At 38.3% G+C, this 28,000-nt stretch overlaps 1 protein-coding gene across 2 annotated transcripts in view; it reads left to right on the top strand.

Moving 5' to 3' along the window:
• The window catches only part of C5h1orf87 (similar to human chromosome 1 open reading frame 87), a 69,058-nt gene that overhangs the window by 22,357 nt on the left and 18,701 nt on the right, over window positions 1–28,000 (top strand). For both annotated transcript variants that reach the window (XM_017593577.3, NM_001411863.1), the window contains exons 4-8: window positions 3,033–3,170; window positions 3,781–4,044; window positions 11,625–11,746; window positions 16,109–16,274; window positions 22,893–22,990. In XM_017593577.3, coding sequence (XP_017449066.1) covers window positions 3,033–3,170; window positions 3,781–4,044; window positions 11,625–11,746; window positions 16,109–16,274; window positions 22,893–22,990 — 788 coding nt within the window. The remainder of the gene's footprint in view (window positions 1–3,032; window positions 3,171–3,780; window positions 4,045–11,624; window positions 11,747–16,108; window positions 16,275–22,892; window positions 22,991–28,000) is intronic.

Below are 28,000 nucleotides of genomic sequence, written 5' to 3'. Positions count from 1 at the left end.
GTGTTACATCTTTTAGGACTAACTTCAAAACCTCTCAGCTTTAGGCTCCACTTCAAACATTTAAAATCTATTGCTAATCCCCATTGCCATGATAGAAAATTAAACCTCTTTCATCTAATTCTATCTACTCTGCCTCTTTTCACTAAAATAAAATTCCACCCCATGAATAGAATTCTCTTATTTTTCCATAATTTTTATACTATTTGATTTTAAATAACTAATTTTTGAGAACTTGATACATTATCTACCTCACTCTGACCTATCTCACTCTCCCTCAAGCTGCCCCATGCTCCATCCTCCAAAGTTCATGACCTCTTCCCTAATTAAACACTCTCATTCACAATAGTCTCAAAAATTATATAGGAATAAATCTAAACAAAAGAATGTTATGGAAGACTTCCAAAGAACTTTAATAAACTTTAAATCATTGAAGGAAGAGATTGAGGAAGACACTAGGAAAGGCCTCTCATACTCATGAGCTGTTAGAATTAATCTTGTGAAAGTGATAAGTCTATCAAAAGTAATTTATAGCATCAATGCAATCTCAATCAATATTGCCACAACATTCTTCACAGAAAAAAATCCTGAAATTCCTCCAGAACTACCAAACTCAGGATAGTCAAAGCATTTTAATTTAAAGGAACAATTCTGGAGGTGCCAGAAGTCTAGATTTCAGGATTTATTGATTAGTTCTAGGAATAAAAACGGCAAGGTATTCAGACAGTCAGACAGACAGACAGATATGTGTACACACACACACACACACACACACACACACACACACACACCAGACAGGTAGGCAAATTAACAAAATAGAAGACTCGAACATAAGTGCATGTAACTACGGAAATTTTATAGTTGGCACAGAGGCCAAAAAATCATACTAGAGAAGAGGGGGCATCTCCACTAAATAGTGCTGGGAAACTTGAACATCCAGATGCAGAAGAATGAAGTTAGACACATATTGATCAAGAGTTAAGATTTATTTGGCTTCCAACATCTCTAATAGCCCCTGGAAAAATGAACTGTGTGCAGAATTCTTGTGCTTTATTTTTAACAATTCTTACAAGCCAACATCACAAAACTAGTATTGACTAAAGGTACTGCAGATGTTTTTGTCACCCAAAAGCAGGATTTTTGTATTGTTTTCAGATAAAGCACAGACTATAAAAAGTCCTTTCCCAAACACTAGATTCTGATACAATTTCTCTCTCTCTCTCTGTCTCTTTCTCTTTCTGTCTCTGTCTCTCACTCGATCAGTGTATACTCTATTGGAATTTTCTATATTCACTTCCCTTTTTCTGTCATCTTTCTTCCCTTCTTCTCCCTACCCTGTTAGCTTGTCAAATCTAACTTCTTTTTCAAGCCTAGACAAAGGTGACGTTGCCTGATGACCTGAACTGCTAAGTCCATGTTAGGTGAATCTATGAACTGTTCTACTCGGGCCTTTTCTACTCTATATTGTCCTACTGTCATGGTTCCTTACTGTGCCTCTCACTGTTTGCAAGTTATGAGAACAATGGAAGATTCTGCTCTGTTCATTCTAGGGCCTGTTAGAGTGCCTGGCAGAGACTTTTGGAAACTCTATCCATACATACAAACATACATACATAAACACATACATACATACATACATACATACATACATACATACATGCAAACCTCTCCTTTCCAGCTATGAAATGGAGCTAAGACAACAGGGTTGCTGTAGGAGGAAAATTGATTATATCTCCATATCGTGCCTTGTTCATAGTGTGTAACATAACAAACTCTTCTTTGCATGCATATTCTATAACTGATATTATTGCCCACTCTGGAGAGCCTCTTGATTTTGCCTTAAAATATTTCATGATTATACAGCACCTGTAGGTTGCTGTCATACTGACAGTTATTGGTGACCACTGTCAGTTGACTGAAAAGAGTAAGCTACCACAGTCCCTATGACAATATCTTTAATTATCTGAGACTAATACTAATCATGGATTTGGATTTTTACTCAAGGTTTACTTGAAATTGGGTATAAACCCAAACTGTAAAGTGATGAATGTAAACATCCTGGGATGAATGGTTGTTTTTAGTTTTTTGTTTTGTTTTGTTTTGTTTTCTCCGAGAGAGAAGATATGTTGTCCCATTCAGGGCATGTGAGAAAATACAAACTTCATCTAAGAACCTGAAATGAATTGGAAGCAAAAGGCACAAATTTTTATGAGCTTCTTAGAGTCACTGGGGAAAGACAGTACAGTTTAACACCGGCTACATTGAAGATTTCCCCTGCAAACTGGGACAGGATTGTTTCTGGGCATCTGAATCCTGGTATTAGTTAGTGGAGAATTGAAAATGTGAATGTTCTATAAAGGTAGGATCTAGTTAATTTATGGAAAGTGTTTTGGAAGCAGGTCGTCTACTGCTGCCCGGACTAGGCAGCCCTGGGCAGAGCAATTTTCCCCAGCTATCAAGGCCCTGCACACTAACATGATAAACCATCATAAAATATAGAAAGAGTTTCAAATATCAATAATTCACCATATTCTGTGGAAATGAGATTAGATTTTAACTTTGACCCTAACTCCTCTAATATTTGGTTATAAACTTTAATAACATTTTTGGAGAGTAAAACTTTGAATTTCATTTCTTCTTGCCAAAGTTCGTAATTGTCTTCACCACCCTTTACTGAACTTGCTAATAAAAACATCCTACAAAGACACCCATTTTTGGTAAGATTCCACATTTGTCTACAAACACCTTGTATTCTACCTATTTTCCTATGTGCATCTGTCAAAAACACCTTCCTCGCACAGACGAAACGGTGTCTAATTGTTGCCATTTTGTTACACATGTGTTAATTGTCTAAGGCTGCAATGCTGTGGAACAAGAGTTCTTCACTGGAAATTTAGTTACTCCATGGTGTCATGGCCTGAGTTTCAGTCAGAATAGGAATTCCCTGAAAGAAGGCAGTTGGCTCACTCATGCTCTGTTTTCTTTTCCCCTCTATATTTCTGATCTTTATTTTCATTTGTCTTTCTTTCTTTAAGATTTCCCATGGGGCAAATGTCCACTGCAGCTCTGTACCAGCAGGAGACCAATCTCTATCCTATATGCATAGTCTCCCCAGAAGAAAGTCTATAGACTGGTGCTTGGAAAATACAAAGGACAACTCTGGTCAAGCTGTGGTATGTATACTAAATTATTGACTTGTTTTCTCTGAATGTGTATATGGTCACTGAATGTACTTTCCTGTGAAATACTGGTTAGAACATCAGAAAATGGACTGGCAGATGCCATACTCCTCGTATTCCCCAAATTCACAGGAATCTTCCTTGGTGACTTTTCAGGCAAGTTTGGAGATCTCAACTTCCTTCACTCCAAATTTCCTAGAAGGCTCCTATCATTCCAGTTTATCCAATCTCAATTCAGCCTTCATCTTTTCTCACACTCTCAGCACTGAACTCCCCAATCTGAAAAGTCTGTAAGATTTATTATTCTAAATGCCTGTTCAAGATGAAATGTTTTCATTTTCCTCGACTGCGAAAGATAGATGATGGGTATTAAAGAGCATATATGTCCTCTAAGAAGAGTTGTTTCCTTCCCTCCTAAGGAAGAGGTCCAAAGTCCCATAAACTAATCAATCTATCCAGAACAGATACTTTTCCTCAGGTGGTACCATCTTGTCTTGCCCTAGGCCAGGCCCAACTTTGAAACCTGTGCCAGTTGTTTTTTGCTTCTGCTTTTACTTGTCTTTGCTCAGAGTTCTACTCACATTTCTATCCCTTATTGTGTTAGGAAGTTGTCCGAAGGCCAAGTGTAATGACAAGAGAAGATTCTTTTCTAATTGCATTGGTCAGGAGAGAACTCAACTCATGCCCATTGAGCTCCAATTTGTTGGACAAACTTCAGAAAGAGCTGAAGACTCTGGACCCCATCTCGTCAGGCTTTCTCCACCAGTCACAGCTGAACCGCCTCTTCCTAAGGCATAAAGTACCTCTGCCATTACCAACACTCAAGCTCCTCTGCCAAAGATTTTCTAGAAGGGATTCTCCAGAAGGGGTATGGATATTATGTGATCTTAAATGTGGGTTCTTTTTAATGTCTCTTCTTTTTAACCCATCAGGGTAATAAAATTAAGAAGTTAGTTTCTTCCTTGACCAAGACCTTTCTTATGGGCCTCTAAGCTTATGCATATTCATAAGTGGAAACGTTTACATGAGAAAATATTGGATGATAAAATAAGGTTTGGGATCTCAGATCTGTTCAATTTTTCTTTAAAGAACTTTCTTGTCTCAACTTTCACTGTCTGTTCTAAACATATGAAGCCTGATACTGATTCAAATCAATGAGCCTTTTTGGGTCCAATGGTGAGCAGGCATGGTCTTTGAGCCTCAAGGTAAGAGTAGAGTAGTAAACTAAGGTAAATTTTTTTCTGACTTAGGCTTCTTAGAAGTTAGAGGTGTCTTTAAAATTTAATTTATGGCTACCATTTTGCAAACTGAGGCCCAGGTTGTCAAGGAAATTGGTTGAAGGAACCAAGGGATTAATGGAAGACATGGAGCTAAGACATGAGCTCACTTATAGTAAAGCCACAGTGGCTTTGCATACAGCCCATGTGACTGATCTCAGTGTCCCTGGTACCTCAATGATCTCATCTAGGAAACCAAGTAAAAACCAACACCACAGGCATCATCTCTTGATTTGTAATGTAACAAATGGAAATTATTAATGTTGTATCGAACCCTTAGTAGATGCTCAAATAAATGCTCTCTCTCTCCTAAGCTATCATAATTTAACCTGCTCTATCTTATGAGAATTATTTAGAAGTATGTGGCCAATACATGACACAAGCTACATGAAACTTGAGTAAAATTTTATAGCCGAAGACCTACTGTATATGAGACTGCCTAACTTCTTTCCAAGGCTGTCCCTCTGGTTCTCTGGAGGTTTTTATCCAGAACCATTGGATGGCATCTATGTTAGCAGTGGGAATCAGTGACCATCCTTCAATCCCTTACTACACTGGGAAACAATCTTGGCTTATTTCATCTAATCTAATAAATTCTTGTCTTTAGGGTATATGAATTCATCTAAACTTATAAGCATATATTATATGTAATAACCATTTCTGAGATGTGAGAGGGTGGAAATAAGCTAGACGCTACATTTTCCTCCCATTAACAACCCCACATTCTCAGTGGTTTTTAAAAACCTATAACTTATTGATGTTTTGAAATAGGTTCTGATGCAACTGGCATCTGAAGGCACCTATGTAGCTGAAGATGACCTTGAGTTTCTAATCCTCCTGCCTCCCCCCTTCAAGAGCCATGAGAAGAGTCATGTGCTAGCATGTTCTATTTCATGTGGGGAATCAAACCCAAGAATTATGTTGTAGCAGACACTTTACCAACTGAGCTACATTCCCAATTCCTGCTAGCTGTTAGTTTTTAAATTCACACTATATTTGTAGGCACTGATGCTGTTTAAGCTACAGGACTCTCATCCTAATGAAACAGCTGTTCAGGACTTCTTTTACAGGTGATACTGGAGGGTTAAAGGAGAGACCTTCAAGGCCTTTATGCAGGGAGCTTAAGGTGTTCATAGCACCTTATTCAGAACTAGCCACATGGCTCTCCCATGGTTCTGTAAACTTTGTCATTTTCTTGCTAAAGAAATTATATGTGACCTCAGGTATATAGATATATAAAATAGGTAAACAAACAATTACTGATAATGGATCACAAAGAACTGTCAACAATATTCTTCGGTATACATAGAATTTTAATATTTATAAAATATTAAAGCAAGTTTGTACACTAATGAGATAAATATGCTTATTTATTTAATGATTTATTTTTAAATTTATCTTATGTATATGATTGCTTTGCCTTCGTGTATACATGTATGCATGCCATGCCTTGTGCCCGTGAAGGTTAGAAGAAAGCAGAGATGCCAAAGCACTGGAGTTCCAGGTAGTTGTAAACTACCATATGGATGCTGAGGACCAAATTTGAGTCTCCTGTAAGAGCAACAAGTACTATTAACCATTCAGCCATCTTTCCAGCCCCTTATCTGTTCTTAAAATATAATTATATTATAACCCCTTCCTTTTGGCTACCTCAAACCCCTCCCCTTCACCTCCTACTCAAATGGCCTCTTTTTCTTCATTGATGATCATTATTACATATATAAAAATTCATAAGTACAACTGCTGAACCAGTTTTTGTTGCTTATGTGTAGCTTATGTGAATATGATTAATTTTAAGTGTGGTCACTTTGCATTGGATAACCAATTAATCATGACATTGCTAGGAAAAATTAATTTTTAATATGTTTTTACTTTTATTTTTTTATAGTCCAGTCATTACCATTCTTCCGGTCTGCCCACCCATAGTTCCTCATCACATTCCTCTTCCTCCCTGTTTCCAAGAGGCTGTCTATGCCCACTAACCCTCCCCACTCCCTGAGACCTCAAATCTCTAGAGGTTTAGGCATTTCCTCTTCCATTGAGGCTAGACCAGGCAATCCTCTGCTATATATGAGTTGGGGGGCCTCCAACCATCTGCTGCCTTGTTGGTGGTTCAGTATCTGAGAGATCTCAGGGATCCAGGTTAGTTGAGACTGCTGGTCATCTTATAGGGTAACCCTTCTCCTCAGCTTCTTCCAGTATTTCCCTAATTTAACCATAGCAGTCCCTGACTTTAGTCCATTGGTTGGGTGCAAGTATCTGTATCTGTCTGTCTCAGCTGCTGGTTGGGCTTCTCAAGGACAGCCAGGCTAGGCTTTTGTCTGTAAGCACACCATAGCATCAGTGTCATCATCAATAGTGTCAGACCTTGGAGCCTCCTCTTGAGCTGGATCTCAAGTTGGGCCAATAACTGGAACTCCATTCCCTCAGTCTTTTCTCCATTTTCTGTCCCTGCATTTCATTTAGACAGGAACAATTCTTAGTCAGAGTTTTTGGCTGAGGGATAGCAACCACATCCCTACACCTGATGCTCTGTTTTTCTACTGGAGGTGGACTCTACAGGTTCCCTCTCCCCAGTGTTGGGCATTTCATTTAAGGTCCCTCCCTCACCAGGAGGTCTCTCACCCACCAGGTCACCCTCCCTCCACCTCCCAGCCCCTGAGGTTGATTATTTCCATTCAATCTGCTGGCCCTCAGAGCTTCTCTCCTGATCCCCACCTCCCACCTCTAATACCTAATGAGGTTCCCTTTTTCCTCCATGTCCCCTCCCCTCCCATGTCCCTTTTTCCTCTGCTTCCTGTGATTGCTTTGTTTTTTCCTCACAAGTGGGACTGAAGCATTCTCACATGGACCCTTCAGCTTGTTAAACTTTTTGACTTCAGTGGAATATATCCTGAGTATTCTGTACTTTTTGGGGGGTTGGGGAGCTAATATTGACTTATTAGTGAGTACATATCATGCATATACTTTTGGATCTGAGTTACTTCACTCAGGATGATATTTTCTAGTTCCATCTATTTGCCTGCAAAACTCATAATATCTTCATTCTTAATAGTTGAATAATATCCCATTGTGTAAATGAACCACCTTTTCTGAATCTAACCTTCCATTGTGGGACATCTGGGTTTTTTCCAGCTTATGGCTATCACCGATAAGTCTGCTATGAATAGTGGAGCATGTGCCCCTGTGTTATGGTGGTACCTCTTTTGGGTATATGCCCAAGAGTGGTATACTTAGGTCTTCTATTTCCAATTGTCTGAGTAAGTTCCAGATTCATTTCCAGAGACGACGTGCCAGTTTGCAATCCCACCAGCAATAAAAGAGTATGTTCTTTCTCTGCATCCTCTACAACATTTTCTGTCCCCTGAGTTTTTGATCCTAGTTTTTCAGATTATTGTAAGATAGAATCTTACACTTCAGGGTCATTTGATTTGTATTTTCTTAATCACTAAGGACTTTGAATACCTCTTTTCTTTTCTTTTTTCTTTTTTTCGGAGCTGGGGACCGAACCCAGGGCCTTGCACTTGCTAGGCAAGTGCTCTATCACTGAGCTAAATCCCCAACCCCTTGAATACCTCTTTAAGTGCTTCTCAGCCATTCAAAATTCCTCTGTTATGAATTCTGTTTAGCTCTTTATCCCATTTTTTGATTGGATTGTTAACTTTGGAGGTTAGCTTTTTGAGTTCTTTATATATTTTGGATATAAGCCCTCTATCAGACAAAGGGTTATTAAAGACTTTTTCCCAATCTGTAGGCTGCAGATTTGTCCTATTGGCTATATCCTTTGCCTTAGAGACGCTTTCCAGTATCATAAGGTCCCATTTATCAATTCTTGATCTTAGTGCATGAGCCATTGGAGTTCTGCTTAGGAAATTTCCTTCCATGTCAATGTTTTCAAGGTTCTTTCCCACTTTCTCTTCCATTAGATTCAGTGTATCTGGTTTTATGTTGAGGTCCTTGAGCCACTTTGACCTGAACTTTGTGCAAGGTAATAAATATGGGTCTATTTTCATTTTTCTACATACAGACTTCCAGTTAGACTAGCACCACTTATTGAAAATGATTTGTTTCTTCCATTGTATATTTTTGGCTTCCTTGTTAAAGATCAAGTGTCCATAGATGTATGGTTTTGTTCTAGGTCTTCAATTCTATTCCACTGATCATCCTGTTTCTCTCTGTACCAATACCATGCAGTTTGTTTGTTTGTTTGTTTTATCATTATTGCTCTGTAGTACAGCTTGAGGTCATTTACTGCCTATAGCTTTTTGTCTAGGGGTAGGACCCTGTGAGAGTTCCACCTTCTGTGTTAGTGTGTCTTTGGTATTGCTATTACTCAGGTCTTGTTTAGGCAGCATTATTATTTCAGTGTCATGGGTGGAGCTTCCTTGTCATTTCCAGGAGAAAAAAATCTCCAAGACTTCATAATTCTCTGGCTCTTTTAATCTTTCAGCCTCCTCTTCTGTGATGTTTTCTGAGCCTTAGGTATATGACTTACTTTATGTCATGTATCTGTGTGTGTGAGTGTGTGTGTGTGTGTGTGTGTGTGTGTGTGTGTGTGTGTGTGTGTGTCCAGTGCCCATTTATTGCAAAGAGATGTTTCTTTGATGTGGTCTGAGAGCTACACTTTTAAATGGTTATAAATTAAGGTTGAGAATATATTTAGGAATGATGCTAGTGGTAAACTACAAGCTCTCCTCTAAATTCCAAAATCTCATTAGTACTGAAAAGATACATCTCTAATGTAAGGCACGGTTTCTTTTTGTTGGGAAGTTCTTAAGTACAATTAGATAGCTATTAGTTCACATCTAGATAAGAGTGTCACTATTGCACCTTGCAGAATATCTTGCCATTATTGTCATTGGTACATATGCATCTTAGCTGTACAGGACATTGATCTCTTTCCTTTCTGGATGGCTTTCACAGCATGTTCTGATATGATGAAAGCTAGTCTCCAAAGGGAGGTTTTTAGTTTAGATATAGGATCTAAGTAGTGTGTATCATTTAGGTAAATATAAAATACTACCATTCCTTAAGCTTAGTCAAGTATCCTTAGTGGTATTTGTAAAAATACCCTTGCCTGGAGAAATGGCTCAGGAGGCAAATACCTTGCAAATAAAATAAAACAAAAAGAATGAATGCCAATGACCAGCCTTGGCTTAAATAAGGGTTCTGAGGAATGGGGTGTTTTGGACCAGAAAAAAGAATGATTTGAAGCTAATCATGGGTACAAGTTGACAGCCTTGTGTTGTGCCGCTGCTGGATCTCCAGCTCATCTAGAGCACACAGCTCTTAAAGACCAAATTTCACTCTTTTATTTACATATCAATTCAATTATTTACCCAGGTTCCCTTTTGATCATTTCATGAATCAGCACTTTATGACCTTAGCCCCTTGATTGTTAGAGGACAGCAAGTACATTTTTTAACATTGCAATTAAATTCAGAGATCTGCCTGCCTTTTTAAACACAAACAATATGCTAGCTGGGAGAGATCTCACTCTGGAATTGCTAACCTCACACTGTCCCAAGTTAGCCTTGAACTCAGGAGTCTACCTGCCTTTGTAAGCACAAAAGATAAATTTAGCTGGGTGGGATCCTGCCCAGCAATCACCATTCCCCAAATCTCTTTATCTCCTTTCTTAATATCTTTCTGACAAGCTGGCTCATAGTGCAACTGCATCTGTTTTGAGGTCTGCAGTACCCCCATATAATTCACATTGTGTCCTCATATTATGTGTAGTTGAAAAATTGTACATTATTGAACTCATGTTTTCACAGTTCTTTCCCACAGCCTTAAGGACTGTCCTGAAGGTCACAGCATTTACCATTCTGCTAAGGACTTTAGAGACAGCTTAGCCTCCCTGACTGCTGTTTCTATTTATGATGGAGTCATTAACCTTGCCAGGGAGACATCTCTTGAAGGAGAAATATAAAGTATATTATGTACATTACTGTTTTTAAAAAGTGTCAACACTCCTGGAGGCCTATGTTCTGCTTGCTCTATTCTAGGGGTGGGAACCAGTCACACTGTCTCTTGTGCAGCCATGCATTACTCAGCACAAGAGTGAGAGTTCAGATTTCTAGCACCCCTATTCATTCCAAAGAGTTGTTGCATTCCATCTGTAATACTTGCCCATGGGAGAGGGTAAAAGAAATCCTAGGACAGACCAGTCAACTAGGCTAGCCAAATTAGCAAGCCCTGGGTTAATCTGAGTGAGTCTATCTCAATACATGAGGTAAAGCATAACCAACATTAACCTCTGCCCTCCACAGAATACACTTATGTGTACATACATGCAAACCACACACACACACACACACACACACACACACACACACACACACACACGAAACAAAAGAGTTCAGTCTTAGATGAATATCTGTTATGGCAGGATGTAAAGCATCTCCAACATTTTTTCAGATATTGCTTGATCAAAATTGATCAATACCTTGATTTTGTAATTATCAATGCTAAGAGTACCACTTCACATAAGTATGTAGTTCATATTAGCAAAAGTCTGTTTAACACTTCATATTACCAAAGGTCTGTTTAGCACTGTTTCTGAAGTTGAAAATTCTGTCCTAATCCCAATCCAAAATAACTGAATTGATTTTCATGAAAATCAAGTCAGGAGTTCAAACAACGGATTTTAAAACCAGACATTTTAACTTAATATAATCTAAAGATACAGTAATTTTACCCTAATATGCTGAAGAGTAGTTGTATAGAATATTAAAATCTTCGTTTTCTTAATTAAGCCACTGTGTTTCTGTATGGGTAGAAAACTCCATGAATAGTAAGAACCCTGCAGTTCCCAGTACACAGTTGCCTGGAATCCAAAGCATGGTGTTTCAAGCACAGCTCACTGGTATTGATGCAACTGAATTAGAAGTGTATATGTTGTGTTCTTGCTGAGAATTTAAGTAATTTTGCTTTACCCAACCACAAGGCAAGAATGAGGAGGAAGGACTGTTTTGCCACTTGTCCAGATAAGACCACTTAGCTAAAACCATTAATAATTAACTAATAATTATGGACCTGCATTTTTTTAAATAAGATTTTTTGAAAATTATCAGTAGTGAACATTTTCCAAATACATTTGACTGCAACGGGCATCTTTCCCTTTGACACAAATTAAATGAAGCTGTTAAATTTTATATTTAACTTTCAGGTGAATTATGGAGAGCTACTTTGTTTTTTGAAAGAAGCAACTAAAGATAATTTACAGCAAAATGGAACAGCTGTATATAGTAACCCAAGGAAAACTCCAAGTCTGAGCCAGGATAAACAAAGGTATGCTCTGCCCCTTTGTAGTCATAAAGTTCCTGCATATCTAAGTCATACTGCTGTGGTGAACTGCAGTGCTGTTGGTAGCTAGATTTGGAAGTTCAAAGTTTAAGATGAAAGTACCAGCCTGCTTGGGTTTGGGTTTTCAGGTGTCACTTCCTTCCTTATCCTTATATGATTAAAAAGAGAGAGGGGAAGGGGGAGGGGGAGGGGGAAGGGGAGAGGGGAGAGATAGAGACACAGACAGAGACAGAGAGACAGACACAGACACAAAGACCCTGCAAGCTCTTCTATAACCCTTTTCACGAGGGCTCCACTCTTATAAACTAAGGCTCCTGAGTGTGAGTTTGGTAAATAAATATTCAGACTATTGCACTGGCCTTCTAGAGCTTTCAAGGCAGTAGAGACATTCCCTAGAGCTACTTGTTCATAAACACTTGCCCCCATCTTTTCTTCCTACCTGCCTTCCTCTCCCTTTCTTGCCCTACCCTGTCCATCTCCTCTCATCTCCTCTCTCTCTCTCTCTCTCTCTCTCTCTCAGCATAGAAAAATATTTTCATTAATTTCATATATTTACTTTTAATTATTTACTTTTACACTCGAGATTTTATACCCCTCCCAGCCCACCCTACCCCCCCATCTGTTCCATATCCCATACCTCCCCTCTCCCTGTCTCCACAACAATGTACTCACCCCACCTATCCCACTAGAATTCTAAACTTCCTGGGGCTTCCATCTTTTGAGGGTTAGATGCATCTTCTCCAACTGAACCCAGACCTGAGAGTACTCTGCCGAATATGTGTTGTGGTCTCATATCAGCTCTGAATGCTGTCTGGTTAGTGATCCAGTCTCTAAGAGATCTCAGGGGTCCAAGTTACTTAAGACTACAGTTCTTACAGGATCACTCTCCTCTTCAGCTTCCTCCAGCTTTTCCCTAATTCATTCAGAGGGGTCAACAGTGTCTGTTCATTGGTTGGGTGCACATATCTGCATCTGACTCTTTGAGCTGCTTATTGGGTCTTTCAGAGGGCAGTCATGATAAGTCCCTTTTCGTGAATGCCCATAGATTCGGTAATGGTGTCAGGTCTTGGGGCCTCCCCTTGAGCTGGATCCCACTTTAGGCTTGTTGCTAGACCTTCTCTTCCCCGGCTCTTCTCCATTTCCATTCCTGCATTTCTTTCAGACAGGAAGAAGTATAGGTCAGAGTTCTGACTGTGAGATAGCAACTCCATCCCTCACTTTTTGCCCTGTCTTTCTGCTGGAGGTGGATTCAATATGTTCCCTCTCCCCATTGTAGGGCATTTCATCTAGGGTCCCCCCATTGAGTCCTGAGGGTCTCTTACTTCACAGGTCTCTGGTACATTATAGAGGGTCCTCCAAACCTCTTTCCTCCTAAGGTTGCCTGTTTCCATTCTTTCTGCTACCTCTCAGGGCTGCTGTCTTTTCCCCCCACTCAATACCAGATCATGCCAAAATATCTGCCTTTTTGTTTTTCTTTGAAAATAAAAAAATCTAATTCTTAAATAAAAAAGAATCACATAGGGTGCAGAAATCAATGTTAAACTATGAGCTCAGAAAGTAGGTTTGGACAGTGAAGTCCTATATTATTGGTATTAACAAATGGTTTTAAAATTTAAAATTAAGCAATAATTTTTTTAGATAATCTTAAGCAAAAGGCACTACAGATTGTTTTTTTAAAGTGTGTGTGAGAGAAATATTAGAGATGGAGAAGAGTATAGTGTGACATTTTCTGTGTTTGCCAAGAACAGGGAGGAAAGGCAGTTGTCAGGAACATGGGTTCCATCACCAAAATCCTGGGTTCTTCTCCTTTGTCACTCTATACTCCATCTACTTCCTTCTTGCTTTCAGTGTCCAGTTGGAAATGGAGACTCAAATAATCTTTCTTACATTGATTTCTAACTGGTAACAAAGCCAAAGATTTTCCTTTTACTGAAGATGTTCAATCTTAGATTTAAAAGTGTGCTCTTGTGTGTGTGTGTGTGTGTGTGTGTGTGTGTGTGTGTGTGTGTGTACACATTATATCTGTGTGATTATCAGTCCAGAAACTAAAAGGTAATCATGGAAGGCCAGAAATAAAGCTGAAGAATAGAAAGCAATCGAATGCACATGTCCCAAAGGTAGAAGGGTTACTCCTGAGGGAGGGAGGGAGGGAGGGAGGGAGGGAGGGAGGGAGGGAGGGAAGCAGTTGAAGGTATGCAGAGGACAATGGGACAGATAGAACAGGATAATTGATAGCAAAGTATAATAAGACATGAGTGTTTAAATGTCAAAATGCAATGGAACAGGATAGCTGTGAGCTCCTTGCCAACCTTTTCTACACAACAAGATAAAGGAAGGCAGAGGTATAGAGTGAAAGTCTGCACTAAAGTAACTAAAATTCAGAGAGGAAAGAAAGAAAGAAAGAAAGAAAGAAAGAAAGAAAGAAAGAAAGAAAGAAAGAAAGAAAGGAAGGAAGGAAGGAAGGAAGGAAGGAAGACAGACAGACAGACAGACAGACAGACAGAAAGAAAGAAAGAAAGAAAGAAAGAAAGAAAGAAAGAAAGAAAGAAAGAAAGAGAAGCACAATGTTATTTCAAGGAGTGCTTGGTGCATAGTGTTTTTATTATGTCTTTTTTTCAGTTAGAAATAAGGTTACTTCATAGTTAGAAATTATATCACTGCACATAAATGTCCATGAACCGAAGAGTAGAGTTGATTTTATTACTGGAAATTTTGGCTGGTTCAACCAAAGTTGCTGAATGTACCATAAAAATCAGGGTTTACTCTTTGGGTTCTTAATCTTAATAATAAACAAATTTATGAATGATAGGATATTTTAGTATGTAGCAACCAGCTTTCATTTACTAAAGATTATGAAATTGTAGCCCTGGAAATTTACCAACTATTTAGATCTCTTCAGTGCCAAATGGGAGGTCTCTTCTGGCTCCTGTACCTTATTACATTTCTTTGTCTCATGGTTCCGAACTTGTTTCCTTCCTGACAGGCATTGCATTTGGAATTACTTATTTGGCATTTGAGGTTAGGAATGGTGTCTGTCCTAGCCAAATTTGTGTCTCAGTCCTACCATAGTTACTGGCCTATTTGAGGAGCTCGATGAATATCTATTGAAGAAGGCATCTGCAGTTGTCTCAGGATGTTCCATGATAGGACTTGCAGGGACACCTAGGAATCTCTGTTTAACAGAAGCACATAAAGACGTCATTCTGAGTGCATTGGAGAAGACAATTGCTTTGTTCAGACCAGACAGTGTGTTTGTAAAAACATGGGTCTAAGCCTGCCGCTCAGGAGGGAGATCTCTTTATCATCTCCTGAGTCGGGCAGCTCTGTGACTTGAGGGCTAGAGCCCTCATCTCCTCAAATGAGCCAGATGAAATACACTCCTGTAACAGCCTTTCCAGAAATCCTGCCATTCACAGTACATTCCGAATAGTACCAATCACTGAAAGAAGCCTGGTGTATGTGGATGTCAGGTATAGAGATGTTATAGCTTCCTTCTGAGGAAATAAAACTTCCCTTCATAAGTGTAAGTCAGTTTCAACTTCACAAGGAGGGTGTCATTCAAATGGATCAGGGGAATACTTCAATTTGGAGGTAATGGGTTCATGAAACAAATCAGAATAACATTTTAGTGCCCCATTCTCACTCCTCTTATTTAAAGAAGAAAAAGTCAGGGGTTGGGGATTTAGCTCAGTGGTAGAGCGCTTGCCTAGGAAGCACAAGGCCCTGGGTTCGGTCCCCAGCTCTGAAAAAAAGAAAAGAAAAAAAAAGTCAAACATGACTGTCTCAGTACTTACACATCTGCATGTAAGACTGTAAGTAAACATTATTCCTGAATCACTCAGTTCTCAAGACACAAAAAGGTAGGTTAGAAAGTATGCAATAATTCCTCCGCCCAATAACAGGCAAATCAATTCCCATATAAATCCGCCATCACTATATGGGAGCATCCGCTCAGCTTTGTTGTGACAAAAAAATGATTTGGGAATTTAATTTGCTATTAGTAATGGACTGAATTTAAAAACAGTAAGATTAAGTAGGTCAAGCTTGGTTCACAACTTGTTGCTATTTTTAGTTTCAAATGAGAAAAAGGGCTGGAGGACAGATTAGGTGTTTAGGTCTGTTAAATAGCCCGCTAGGTTTGTGCCTCCTGACAAGAAAGTATAAATATTGTTCTAATGAAAAGGGAGCATGTGAATCTATGAACCCTGCACATGCAGCCCTCATCCAGACAACTAAGATTTGGTAGTGAGATTCAGTAAGTGGCTGGACTGATAAACACAACCTCAAAGCCGGCAGAGCCTTTTAGCTGGTTGTTCTTTCATAGCCTTTATTTACCTGTCTAATCAGCACCCCACCTCAAGACTCCAGCTTACTGTCTGACGTGAACAAGAGCCTGCTGCAGATTTTGAAGATGGCACTAAGAACATACCAAGGCAAGTTCAGTGTAGACTGCCTCAACCTGAACTTTCAAAAAGAAGATCACTCATTCTCTGGCTGCCTGCCTCTGCCCAAGGTAACCAAAATTACATGTCAGATTTGACAAGAGTCAGCAGGCTACTTACTTTAGAATACTGAGTCTATATTAACAATAAGGCACAGCTATGTTCTATGTTCTCACTATAGATTACATTATACTACAACTGCTTGGGGTGTGTGTGTGTGTGTGTGTGTGTGTGTGTGTGTGTGTGTGTGTGTGTGTGTACTTGAGAAGAGAAAACAAAATAGAGAAGAGATTTATGAAGCATGCAGAATTGGTCCAGCAATTACTTACGTTTGGGATATGTTTAATGTTAATAATAGAAAATATGATAATATCCAAATAACATTTCACAATGCAAGCAAGTACTTTTTCAAGGCCAAATTCATTTCTCACATCCTCTCTGAGCCTCTACTTGGGGTCAGCATGTGGCTTCTCAAGCCTTTGGAACACCATATTTTAGGACTGATGTAATTTATTGCAGATAGAGCCTAGCATGCTGATTTGAGACAGTAATTACCAGTGCAGATGTGTTTCATGGAAGAGGACCCAGAACAATATTAATTCATGAATCTTCTGTAGCCAAATAAACTGATGTCGCAAAGCTGTCCAGGGCAGCGGTGGAATGATGATCGTTGCTATGACTGTAACTGCATTGATAATATCACAGTCTCACACTGCTTCACTCTAATGAGGTGCTGAGCACTGAGCTAAATGCTTAACTGACACGATATCCTAGAATTTCAACAAAATTAACTCCTTACACAAAATCATGAAATGTAAGTAGGCATTGGCACTGCCCTTTTATAAGTGAAATAAATTCTGAATTTTGAAAAGAAAAAAAATGAACTGAATTCTGGGACACAAGGTCGGAGTCCACATTTCAAGTATAGAACAGGTTGGAAATTGACACCAGAGGGAATGCAATTAAGAGGGGATATCCAGAAGTTTTTACTGAGCACAATACCAAAAATAAATAAATAAATAAATAAATAAATAAATACATAAATAAATAAATACATAAAAATTAGAGAATTAGGGGAGGTTGGGAATTACAGGAGAAAGGTACTTTCAGAAGCATCACAGCATACTCAGGGGTTAAAAGTTAAGAAGTTAGAGTATCTTTTTATTTTTTAATTTTATTTTATTTACTAAGAAAACAAAGATGTAGTGACTTACAAATAGGCTATTATTCTCAAACAAAAGCTGCCTTCCTCTGGTACTACAGAGAAAGTATGTAGTACATTTTTCATGTTGCAGCCACCATGAAAATGCTAATGTCTGTGTGTGTGTGTGTGTGTGTGTGTGTGTGTGTGTACATGTGTACATGTGTACTGTACATACAAATTTGTTTCAGTAAAAAGAGAATACTGCAGGGTAGTCTGAAAGTTATGACTTGTCTTTCCTGTGTTCAGAAAGAAAAGATTAAGAAGCAGCAGACCTTTGTTAGATTGTAAACCACGTAATGCCATTGGTGAAGCTTGTGTTTACAGATGTTATGCATAAACTACAACACAGATAGGTTGAAAATTAAATGACATTCACCTAATCTCTTTTGGTCTTAGATTTTTATCTGGAAAACCAGGGTTCCAAATAGTCACTTCCTTGGACTATTGTGAAGATTAAATGAGATTAAGTTTATGAAATTATTTGTATATAGTCTGGTACATAAGACTTAAATAGGTTAACCTTCACACACACACACACACACACACACACACACACACACACACACACATACCAGTTTTTTGAGATCTCAGTCTTGTGATCACATGATACAACATTAAACACTAGCTATCTGTCATGGAACCCTTAAATGTTCTTGTCTACAGCTGTCCTTGAAAGCTTAACTTTGTGGTTCAGATCCATGGAAATGGGGTGTATTTTCCTTAGAGATGGTATGTCTTTCATGAGCCATCTGGCATCTCTTAAGACAGCTGGAACTCACTATGAGTATAATATAGTTCTGGGAGGCATGTTAAATAGAATTCTGCTTCCTCAGAATGTGAAGCAAATTAAGGCCCAAGGGATATTTGATACAGGAAGCAAAGGGTACAAACCACACCACAACTTCCTTACTGCTGGATCCAAGCTTGAGAGCAGACTTTAAAGGCCAGAACTAGAAGCACTGATATTTTGGACCTATAAGTCTTAACTTTCTTAAAGTGTGAAAGAGAAAGTCATGAACTTTATTGGGTAATCTATGACAGCTCTATCCTGCTCCCTGCCATAAAAACAAAAGTGAGAATGAAGTAGAGATGTGAACACCCAAAGAGCTTTTAATTCAAAGGGTTTTCAGAGCACCTGTGGCTCCTAAGAAAAATAAATATTATCAAAAATAACATACAGATCCTGACACTCAGATCATTTGGAATTTGATCAATCATAAAAAGGTATAGAAACATATTAAATATGTCTTCATTATCTGTGGACTCCTATATCTTGTTATCTTGTGCATCTTCAGTGTAATGATGGTGTGTTAGGACTGTAAATGCAAGGTGGATCCACATTTATTTCTTTATTAATTGTTCCACTGCTGTACTCTTCTTGTTACTGTGACAAAATGCCTTAGCAAAATCAAGGAAGAACTGGCTTATTTTGGCTTACAGAAGTTACTACAATCTTGGCAGGGAAATTATAGCAATAAGGGTTTGAGGCCCCTGGTTACATTGCATCTGAGGTCAAGAAATAGAGAATCACTATTAATGATTGTTCTCACCTCACTTTCTACTTTTTATAGATTCAATAATTATAGCTTAGGGAATGACCATCCCTTATAGATTCAACAATTATATCTTAGAGAAGAGTGTTATATCATGTGACCTACAATCGGCAGGTATTTCCACCTTAATAAATCTATTAAAGGTAATCTCCCACATTTATGCCCAGAGACAACTCAGATTATTATGTATCTCACGAAGTTGATAATTGAGATTAGCCATCACGCCTTCCCATTTCCTGAGCAATCTATATATTTCAGCAGGACTATAGAAACTTAGCTCTTGAGCAAAGCCTGACTTTAACACTTTTACACAAATTCCAAATTTCCCGTTTGAACATTCTTTAGAACATCTGAATCTCCATCCACCTTCTGCAACTTCTCAGACACCCTTTTCATATTTAATTTTTTCTATATCCCTGTCATAAAACACTCCAAATATTTCTACTAATCCATAATTTTTCTCTACATTTAATACAATAGTCGTATTTCTGATCTACATGGTATATTTAATTTCATGTATGATACATTAATTAGTTCTAGGCACTAATGACAACAAATTCAATCCTGTTCACCAGGAGCTTCAGGAAAGGAAATGCCTTTGATATGCTATGACAGCATAAGGCATAGCCATGGCCTTGAATGTAGAACTAACTAGACATCAATATAATTTATCCTAAAAATAAACTAGGGAGATTATATAAATATTGAGCCTTGGTCAGCATATAGGTTTGGCAAAGAACAAATGGGGAAGATGTAAAATGATAGAAAAGGTGATCAGGGTCAAATGAACAGTGTGAACCATCTCCAGAGTCAGGAAGGACTCATGGAAACAACGACCACTTCAAAGAGTGGCTTGTGTTCAACTAATGAAGAGTATCAGCCTATATAAGAAGGGTCTTTCCATGGAGTTTATATTTTATCCTATAAAACCATTGCAACCCCTGAAGCATTTTAAATGTCCAAATGATATGACCATATTTGAACTTCCAGAGGGACTTTTGAATGTAATTTGGAGAGGTTTTTTTTCTTTTTCTTTTTCTTTTTTTTTTTTTGGAGCTGGGAACCGATCCCAGGGCCTTGCGCTTGCTAGGCAAGCACTCTACCACTGAGCTAAATCCCCAACCCTATTTGGAGAGTTTTTAAGGCAAAGTTTCAAGCAAAACTGAAAGGAAAGAGATCCCTGTAAGAAGCTGCTCCAGGAAAATCGCAAACAATAATGATGCCTCAAGTAACACACTAAACGGAGAGATGGAGACATTAGACAAGATAAGGTCAGCTTTGATATGTCGCTGGATATAGGCCCAAACTAACTCCAAATTCATGAACTTGTTAGAAGACAATGACATTTACTCAGATAGGAAACAAAACAGGGGTAAAGTGAACTAGTAGAATAAGTTCTTATGGACAACTTTTTGAACATGTTAATCTTGGTAATTAGACTGAAATTACTTATTTTGAGACTCAAGATGTAGCAGACATCATTGGAGCAGTGTAGACCACTACAGAACAGAGGAGTGTGAGGCAGGAAACAGGTTGTAAAAGCCATTCATTATGGAGAATTTAGACAAAAGAAGCCAGTGAAAGAGATTAAAAATTATCACGGGAGATGTGTGAGTACTGAAGAAAACTATGAAAGAAAGTTTGGAGGAACAGGACACGGCCACCCCATGCTGCAAAATAGGACTTCTTTGAATAGGACTAAATCTGGTCATTAGAAATCCATAGAGGTACCTTTAACTGATAGTGATGGTTGAGTCAAGCGATAGTGTAAAACACAACATGAGGAAACTGTACTATTGCTAAATAATATAGTTTATTGACTTTTAACATTTATTTACTCCTTATTGAAAACATTTCCTCATTGAACAAAGGAACTTAAACATTTCCTGCTAAGGATCATTAGTATGGATATTTATGCCTTGGAGGATTTTAATAGTAATCCAGAGTAACCCTGCCTGTAACTTTTCTGGTACATGTCTCTATTGCTCCTCATGACAGTCAGTTACATTTTAGCAGTCATCAATCAGTCTGTGTCTAGATACCGTGATTGTACTCTTTCTAATCTGCTATTCATTTTAGCCTTCAGCAAAACTGAACATTGACAGAGTGATCTATTTTGAGAATAGAATTTCAGTATAGGTGTTCAAAAACATATCAGTACATGCTAATCACTATAAAAGATAATCAGTTTTTACTAACTAGGGGTGGCAGAATGTGGTAGAAATTTCCATATCGTCTTGCTTTTTTTTTTTTTGCTAACCCCTCCCACACACATTCCATTTTATCCATTCTTTACTTGAACCTTTATTATTCATGACAGCGAAACAATGGTGGTAAGAAAAATAAATGAATCGAGCACCATCCCACCCTGGAAAAGATACTGTCTGTCAAGGAAGCTCAGAAAACAGTAAGATTGCTGCTTTCTCAGAAAAAGGCATAAAACAATTGTCGAATGGGTAGCACCATAACACAGTTCTATACTGCTCTGTACCTTTTTTCACCTGTTATTCATATCTTCTTGTCTTCTTCCCAGCACTCTCCTTAACTCCTTATACTTTTAGTTAACTCTGTTCTTCTTTATGTTTCAGAAAAATCTTTTATTTTTCTCTGCAAGTCTCTCTGACTTAATTTCTTTACATCTAGAAAGTAACAGGCTTGTTTAAAAACCTCATAAAAAAGGAAACATGAGCTTTTGACCTCTGCCTTCTTTCTTACTTACTATGTGCTGAGGAGGAACACGATGCCTTGGCTCAGCCAGGGACATGTTACACAGAGCTAAGCCCTGTTGCTGTTTAAAAGGTAGATTCCGTTATTGTTTAGCTATGATTTCACTAATAGATCTATAGAAAATTGCTATTGAAAAGAAGAGATCACACCACATAAGGCTTCCCAGGTTCAGGACAAAACAGAAAGTGTGGTCAAGAGCCTGTTACTATTTTTCTTGTGGAAAGAATGAGCAAAGCAGGGTAAGAAAGCTCAAGATTGACTAGTTTGAATAATTCCCTTGAACTCTGACAGTTTAGAAACTATCCTGGTCCTATATCCAAGGATGATAGTTCAGAGGAGTAGTAGAATACTGGAGGCACTTATAAAGACATTTCTTTAATTTGTTTGCTCACATTCAACTGAGTGTTCTACTCTCTCTGGTAATTAGCTAACCTAAGAAGGGCAAGACAGAGATTGGAATGGGTAATGTGTTAATTGTGAGTTTGTCGAACCTACAATTGGGGAGGTGGGTTTTCTGCCAGGTCTGTGAGGATTATTTTGTTAATATTAATTGTTGAAGGAAGATCCTCCTTAATTGTAGGTGAGAACTGTCTATGGGCTGGGGATTCTAGACTAGAAAATAGAGAAAACAAGCTAAGGACTACCATGCATTTCTTGATCTTTGCTCATTGAATATGGATGCAATACGACCAGCTGCTGTATGTGCCCACCGGCCTTACTGATGCTATTATTTGATGGACTCAACCTTGAACTATGAGTTAGTTGAAACCCATTGTCCCTTAAATTGCTTTTGTAAGGGTAATTTCCTACACCACCACCAACAACAACAACAAAAAAATGCCATTAACCATGAACGTAACACACTTGTTTTTACAAATCAAAGTAAAGGATATAAAACGTTTTACAATTTAGCAACAGTAAGAAGGGCAGATCAATCCTCCACCTTAACTATACATGAGTTGACAAAAATGTAAGTAATAGAAAGCTTAGTGGCTTCTGAATAATAAACTACACTTGTCTCTCAACTGAAGGTGTCTGTTACCTATAAGCACTGAGCTGGAACTCTGACTCTGAGTGATACTTGAATGGCACAATGTACTTCTGAGCAATGAGTCTTTGTTAGAACTGTGTAGGCTATAATAACGGGAAGAAATTAGAACACTAATTCCATTTTACTGAAGCTTCAAATTCTGCCTTATTTCTAGATCATGTCTATATGTAGCAAGCATGGATTGCATATAACTATGACCCTGCTGGAAACATTGCTCCATCACCAAGATTTGGGTTACCGAGGTGAAATAAAGTAAGTTGATTGAAGGAGTTTCATGTGGGAACCAATCAATTTCAATCCCTTGACAGCTGGGTTAAAGAATTATTGTTTATTAAAGCAAACATGGGCTAGTAAAATAGCTTAGTCAGTAACAAGCCTTTACTGTCAAGTCTGGTGACCTAATTCAGCCCCTGGATCCAACATGGTGAAATGAGAGAGCCAGCTCTCACACGTTATCATCTGACCTCCACATCTATGCATGCACATATACACAAAATAAATAAATATAATCTCTTAAATATTTAAAACAAAACGTTCTCGGTTGTCATAAAAACACAAATCAGGAATTTTCTTTCAGCCCTTAGGAACTATCACTACTTATATGTCCATCATAAATAGCTTCATAACAGACCAAACAGATTAAGCAGTGTTATAGAAGGTTGAGGACCAAGCATCATCATCAAACAATGATTATTAAGAAAGGGAAGCAACGAGATTGCCTTAACTTGATGCAAGAGGAAATCGAACAGGCGAGAATCTTCAATGAGCAAATAAGATAGAGTTGAAGGTTAGGAGGAGCAAGGAGAATATAACACACCCCACCAAGAGTACAGATCCAAGTCCCCACGAGTCTCTCTGGAGATGTTAGAGAGTTACCTTCAAGGCTTCTTATAGGTACTGACTGATGGATAAATTTAGGAAACCGCTCATAGCCCTGGAAAGAAAAAGACAGAAAAACTTCTTAAGGCTTACTCAATCTGTGTGGGGTATATAATTATTTTATTCAGAATTCCAATGCCCCACTCTTTATCCTTTACCTGCTTTCCCTTTTTGGCTATACAAAACTTCCAACTTATTTTTTTATGTATACTGGTGTTTTGCCTTCATGTATCTCTGTGTAAAGGTGTCAGATCCCCTGTAACAGGAGTTACAGACAGCTGTGAGCTGCCATGTAGGTGCTGGGAATTGAACCCGGGTCCCCTGGAAGAACAGCCATTGCTTTTAACTGTCAAGCCATCTCTCCAGTTTCCCCCCAAGTTATTTTTTAAATGTTTCATATAAATAAATATATGAATGTATTGTCCCCCAACTCACCTCAACTTCTAATAAATCGAATACCATTTACTTAGCATGTTTTTTTTGTTGCCATATTGTAGTAAACAGTGAACTGCAGTACTGTAGGACAAGCAGATTCTTTATTTAATTCATTTCTATATCCCAAATATCTAAAGCAGTAGAATTTGTGATGATGAACCGAGTTAGGGGAGAAGTTATCTCAAAATATTTCCAGTCCTCAGCTCATAGTCAAACTGAATGGTGCCTTTCCCAAACATCGCAATGAAATCAGGTTCATTGTATTAAGGACTTAAGCAGCACCTAGTCATTTTATTTTCTAGCACTCTATTGAATATTGGCTTTATTTTTGTGGTTTCATAATTGATGTATATACAGTGATCCCCTGCAGCAACAAGAAACATAGCTGCTTTCGTAAACTAAAGGATCACAGCTTCTAACTTACAATGTGGCACAAAGTAAATATACAGTGCATATTTAATGAAATTGAATGAGCCAATAATATACTGTTTCTCCAGACATTTGGAGTACAGCTATGAGAAAAACAAAGTCCGTTCCTCATATAGGGATATTCTAGTTAGGATGAGAAATGTATGTTAAAATATATGGCATATATCAAGGTTTCAGGAGTAACAAGAGAAAATAAGGTGGGTGAAGGTTTCTTGACAAGAGACGAGTAAATAAGACTGAGAGTCTCACCTCGTACATGAATTTCTAAGGGCCACTTTGGAAATGAGCATCACCTTAGAGATGGTTAAACTTCAAAAGCAGAAAGATGAGTCGGGAGCAAAGTAGAAAACAAATGGGGGATTCCCAAAGAGGCTGTAGTCTAAATGAAGAAAAATCAAGCACCAAATCAAGCTCACATTATATGTAGGACATAGTTAAGAGTCTACTGGTAACATTGATTAATAGCTAACTCAGAACCAATATTGCAGGGATCTGGAATATGAGTGGAAACTGCTATCTTTGACCTTAGAATATTCTAGGACATCAACACCATGGGAATCAAAGAAAAATGTGTTTATAAGAGATAAACCTATTTCATCTGTAAACAGTCATTGGCTAAAGCTTCTTCTATGAATTAAACCCATTCCATTATAGGCTTTGTATGCAAACCTATATCCTTAAGAGATTAAAGATGCAATTTAGACACACATTTTAGGAGCTGAATGCTTGAATCATTATCTTAGTACATATTGTCCATTAATCTGTGTTCAATTGGAAAGCCATTTGGAATGTGGCTGTCTGCTAATTAGCAGGATTCTAGTGCTGAGCTGCTTCCTGATTAAATGTCCTTTAGAATCAATAAAACATCAGGAGGGATTGTGGTGATGTGGGATTAGCCCCATCTAGCCAAAATAAAATGAGTTGTGTTCTCTCCTTAAACTAGCATGTTGCAAGAGCTGACAAGAGGGGCGATTTTGCCAGCCCTGCAAGAAAATTGTTTTGTTTAGTTTCAAATAAATTTTTTAAACTCTGAGATTTGGTTTTTATTTTTCCATTTTCCTAACAATTAGCAGAGACATTAGTGAATGACTGCCAGGGTAAGGCGATTGTGAGGAAGACTTGATTACGATTTCTAATCTCCACTCTGAATCACCCTCATGTAAAATGAGCTCAGGTTGTATTGGATGGAAATTATTATCCCTGTTTTTGGCCAGGGAGATGGAAGTCAGAATTCACATTTAATGTGAATTCTCTGTGACTTTGTAATAAATGGTAATTAAGGAGGACAGAGAAAGAACAGGAGGCAATCTAATACTCTAAAATTATATTGGCAAAATTAAATGCTTCAAACCAGTTTAGAACACACGTGCACACGCCAAATTGTGTTGGGGGAGGAGAGAAATAATAAAGCTGCTATGGAGGCTTCCTGAATAGAGTAGAGCAATTGACACAGCCACAAGTAGGACTTACCATACACATCTGGCCCGTTATTGAAAATGGAGTTAGGTTGGAAAGGACTGTCTTTGTCAATCCTGGGGACAAAGGCAACAGTTTAGGAGACAAAGGAAACATGAGGTGTCTTATTTGGCAATGGCTGTTCAAAGGGAATAGGAAAAGGGTTGAGGAAAGAACTATTAGAGACCTGCTGTTGTCTGCCTTTTGCCTCAGTGTTAGCTAGCCAACCCAGCTTTCCACTCCACATTCTAAGAATGATGAGAATTGTTACTGTTTATAGAGATCATTTGTAAAGCTTAAACAATAACAAGCAATATTTCAAGTGCTGTTAACAATTAGCTCTTTTAATTCCTGCAACAGCTAGGAATTAAAGGTAGTTACTATTCTATTTTTCAAATGAGGAAACTGAAGCAGCACGGAGAGACCAAAACCTATATGCGCCTAATAAATAAGTTTGTCAGTTAGGCTGAGTGACTCTCTCTGAAATATCAAAGGAGGGAGTTGAACTGAGCAAGGTGGGAAGGATGAACTTAGTGTCTATATCTGACAGTGCCACCGCTGAAAGTTAATGTTTTGTCAGTTAGCACAGAAACAGCTGGTAGTTGGATATACTTAGGAAAGTGTGAACTATGATATATGATACCACTGTGAAGGATCTTGTTCCCAAAAGTATGGCAAGCATACCACATGGGCAGCTCAAAGAGAAGAATCTGAAGTGCCAAGGATCCACAGGAATGGCCATCTGTCCCTTGTCTGTAGGCTTAAGGAGATGGTGAGCAGAACCGTGGAAATCAGGAGACTGTATCTGTATGGTTGCACTGTATGTGGACATACTCTCACTTGATGATGAATACAGAGAAAATTCAGCATATAAAGCCTACTTTAAAAGAGTATTATTCATTCACCTACAAGATAAAAATGCTGAAACAAAAAGAACATTGCAGAACATGGGAAAAGAAGTGTAGCCCTTCATGCTCTAAGTCTTAATAACATTTTAAAAGTATTTCTGCTCTAAAAACTAGAAAAGATTAAGAAATTATTGTGGTTCTTTCAAAAAGACAAAAACCATGAATTCTATGGAAATGAATTAGAAAGCAATAAGCGTAGTGAGACAAACTAGTGATAAAAATGTAGCTCGTGCCCCAGAGAAGGGGGATGTGAGAGGAGTGACGTGGGAGTGGGTGGGCAGGTAGGGGAGCATCCTCTTAGAGGCAAAGGGGAAGAGGATGGGGTGCAAGGCTCATGGAGGGTACACTGGGAATGAGGATAACATTTGAAATGTAAATATAATAAAATAATTTTAAAAAGCATTAAAGAATATTTGATAAAACCATAGAGAGCATGAGGAAGAATGGGTGATTTCAAAGAAAGTACACTTCTCAAGGAGAATTAAGAGTAACTAGGAATCAATTTTACAAAGGCACATATAAATGAGAAAAATGTAATAGGCAATGTTAAATATAGGGGGCTTCTGCAGAACCTACCCAAAAGTAACTATGAAAAAAAGACAGGGAATATTAGATATGAGACTAGAACAGAGGCTCAACCTAAAGTGACTTGACATTGTGGGAAACCAGTGACGAAATAAGGAAAACAAAACAAAATCGAACTGAATTAAAACCAAAGTCCTGATTATGATAGCCCATTTTCTGCTGATATAGTGAAAGACTGAATTTCTCTGTTGTGTGTTTTTTTTTACCTGTATGTAGCTGAAAGCATTAGAGACTGAAAATCCAAAATCAGGTAGCTTGATCAGCCTGGCCTCTGGCAGGGGCCTCTGTGCCGATGTCACAGCATAACATAAGTATGGCAGAAATATGCTCCAGAAGGAGAGATTGCACAGCAGAACAGATAGCCATTGAGTTGGAAGAACAGTGTTGTTATTTTTATAACAATTAATCGTCAAGAAATTTGCCAGTATCCCCTGAGAACTATATTAATCTCTTCCAAGGCTAATAGTCCTGATGAGTACTAACTTTCCTTTAAGCTTTGACTCTTATAGATCTGACTGCTTCAACATTGCCATGCCATAGACTGAAGGCCAAGTGCATAAACCTTACGTGA

This window comes from Rattus norvegicus, chromosome 5, assembly GCF_036323735.1.
Source record: "Rattus norvegicus strain BN/NHsdMcwi chromosome 5, GRCr8, whole genome shotgun sequence".
Lineage (NCBI taxonomy): Eukaryota > Metazoa > Chordata > Mammalia > Rodentia > Muridae > Rattus > Rattus norvegicus.
Note: the sequence above shows the minus strand (reverse complement) of the source record. Positions and strands in the feature narration are given on the sequence as shown.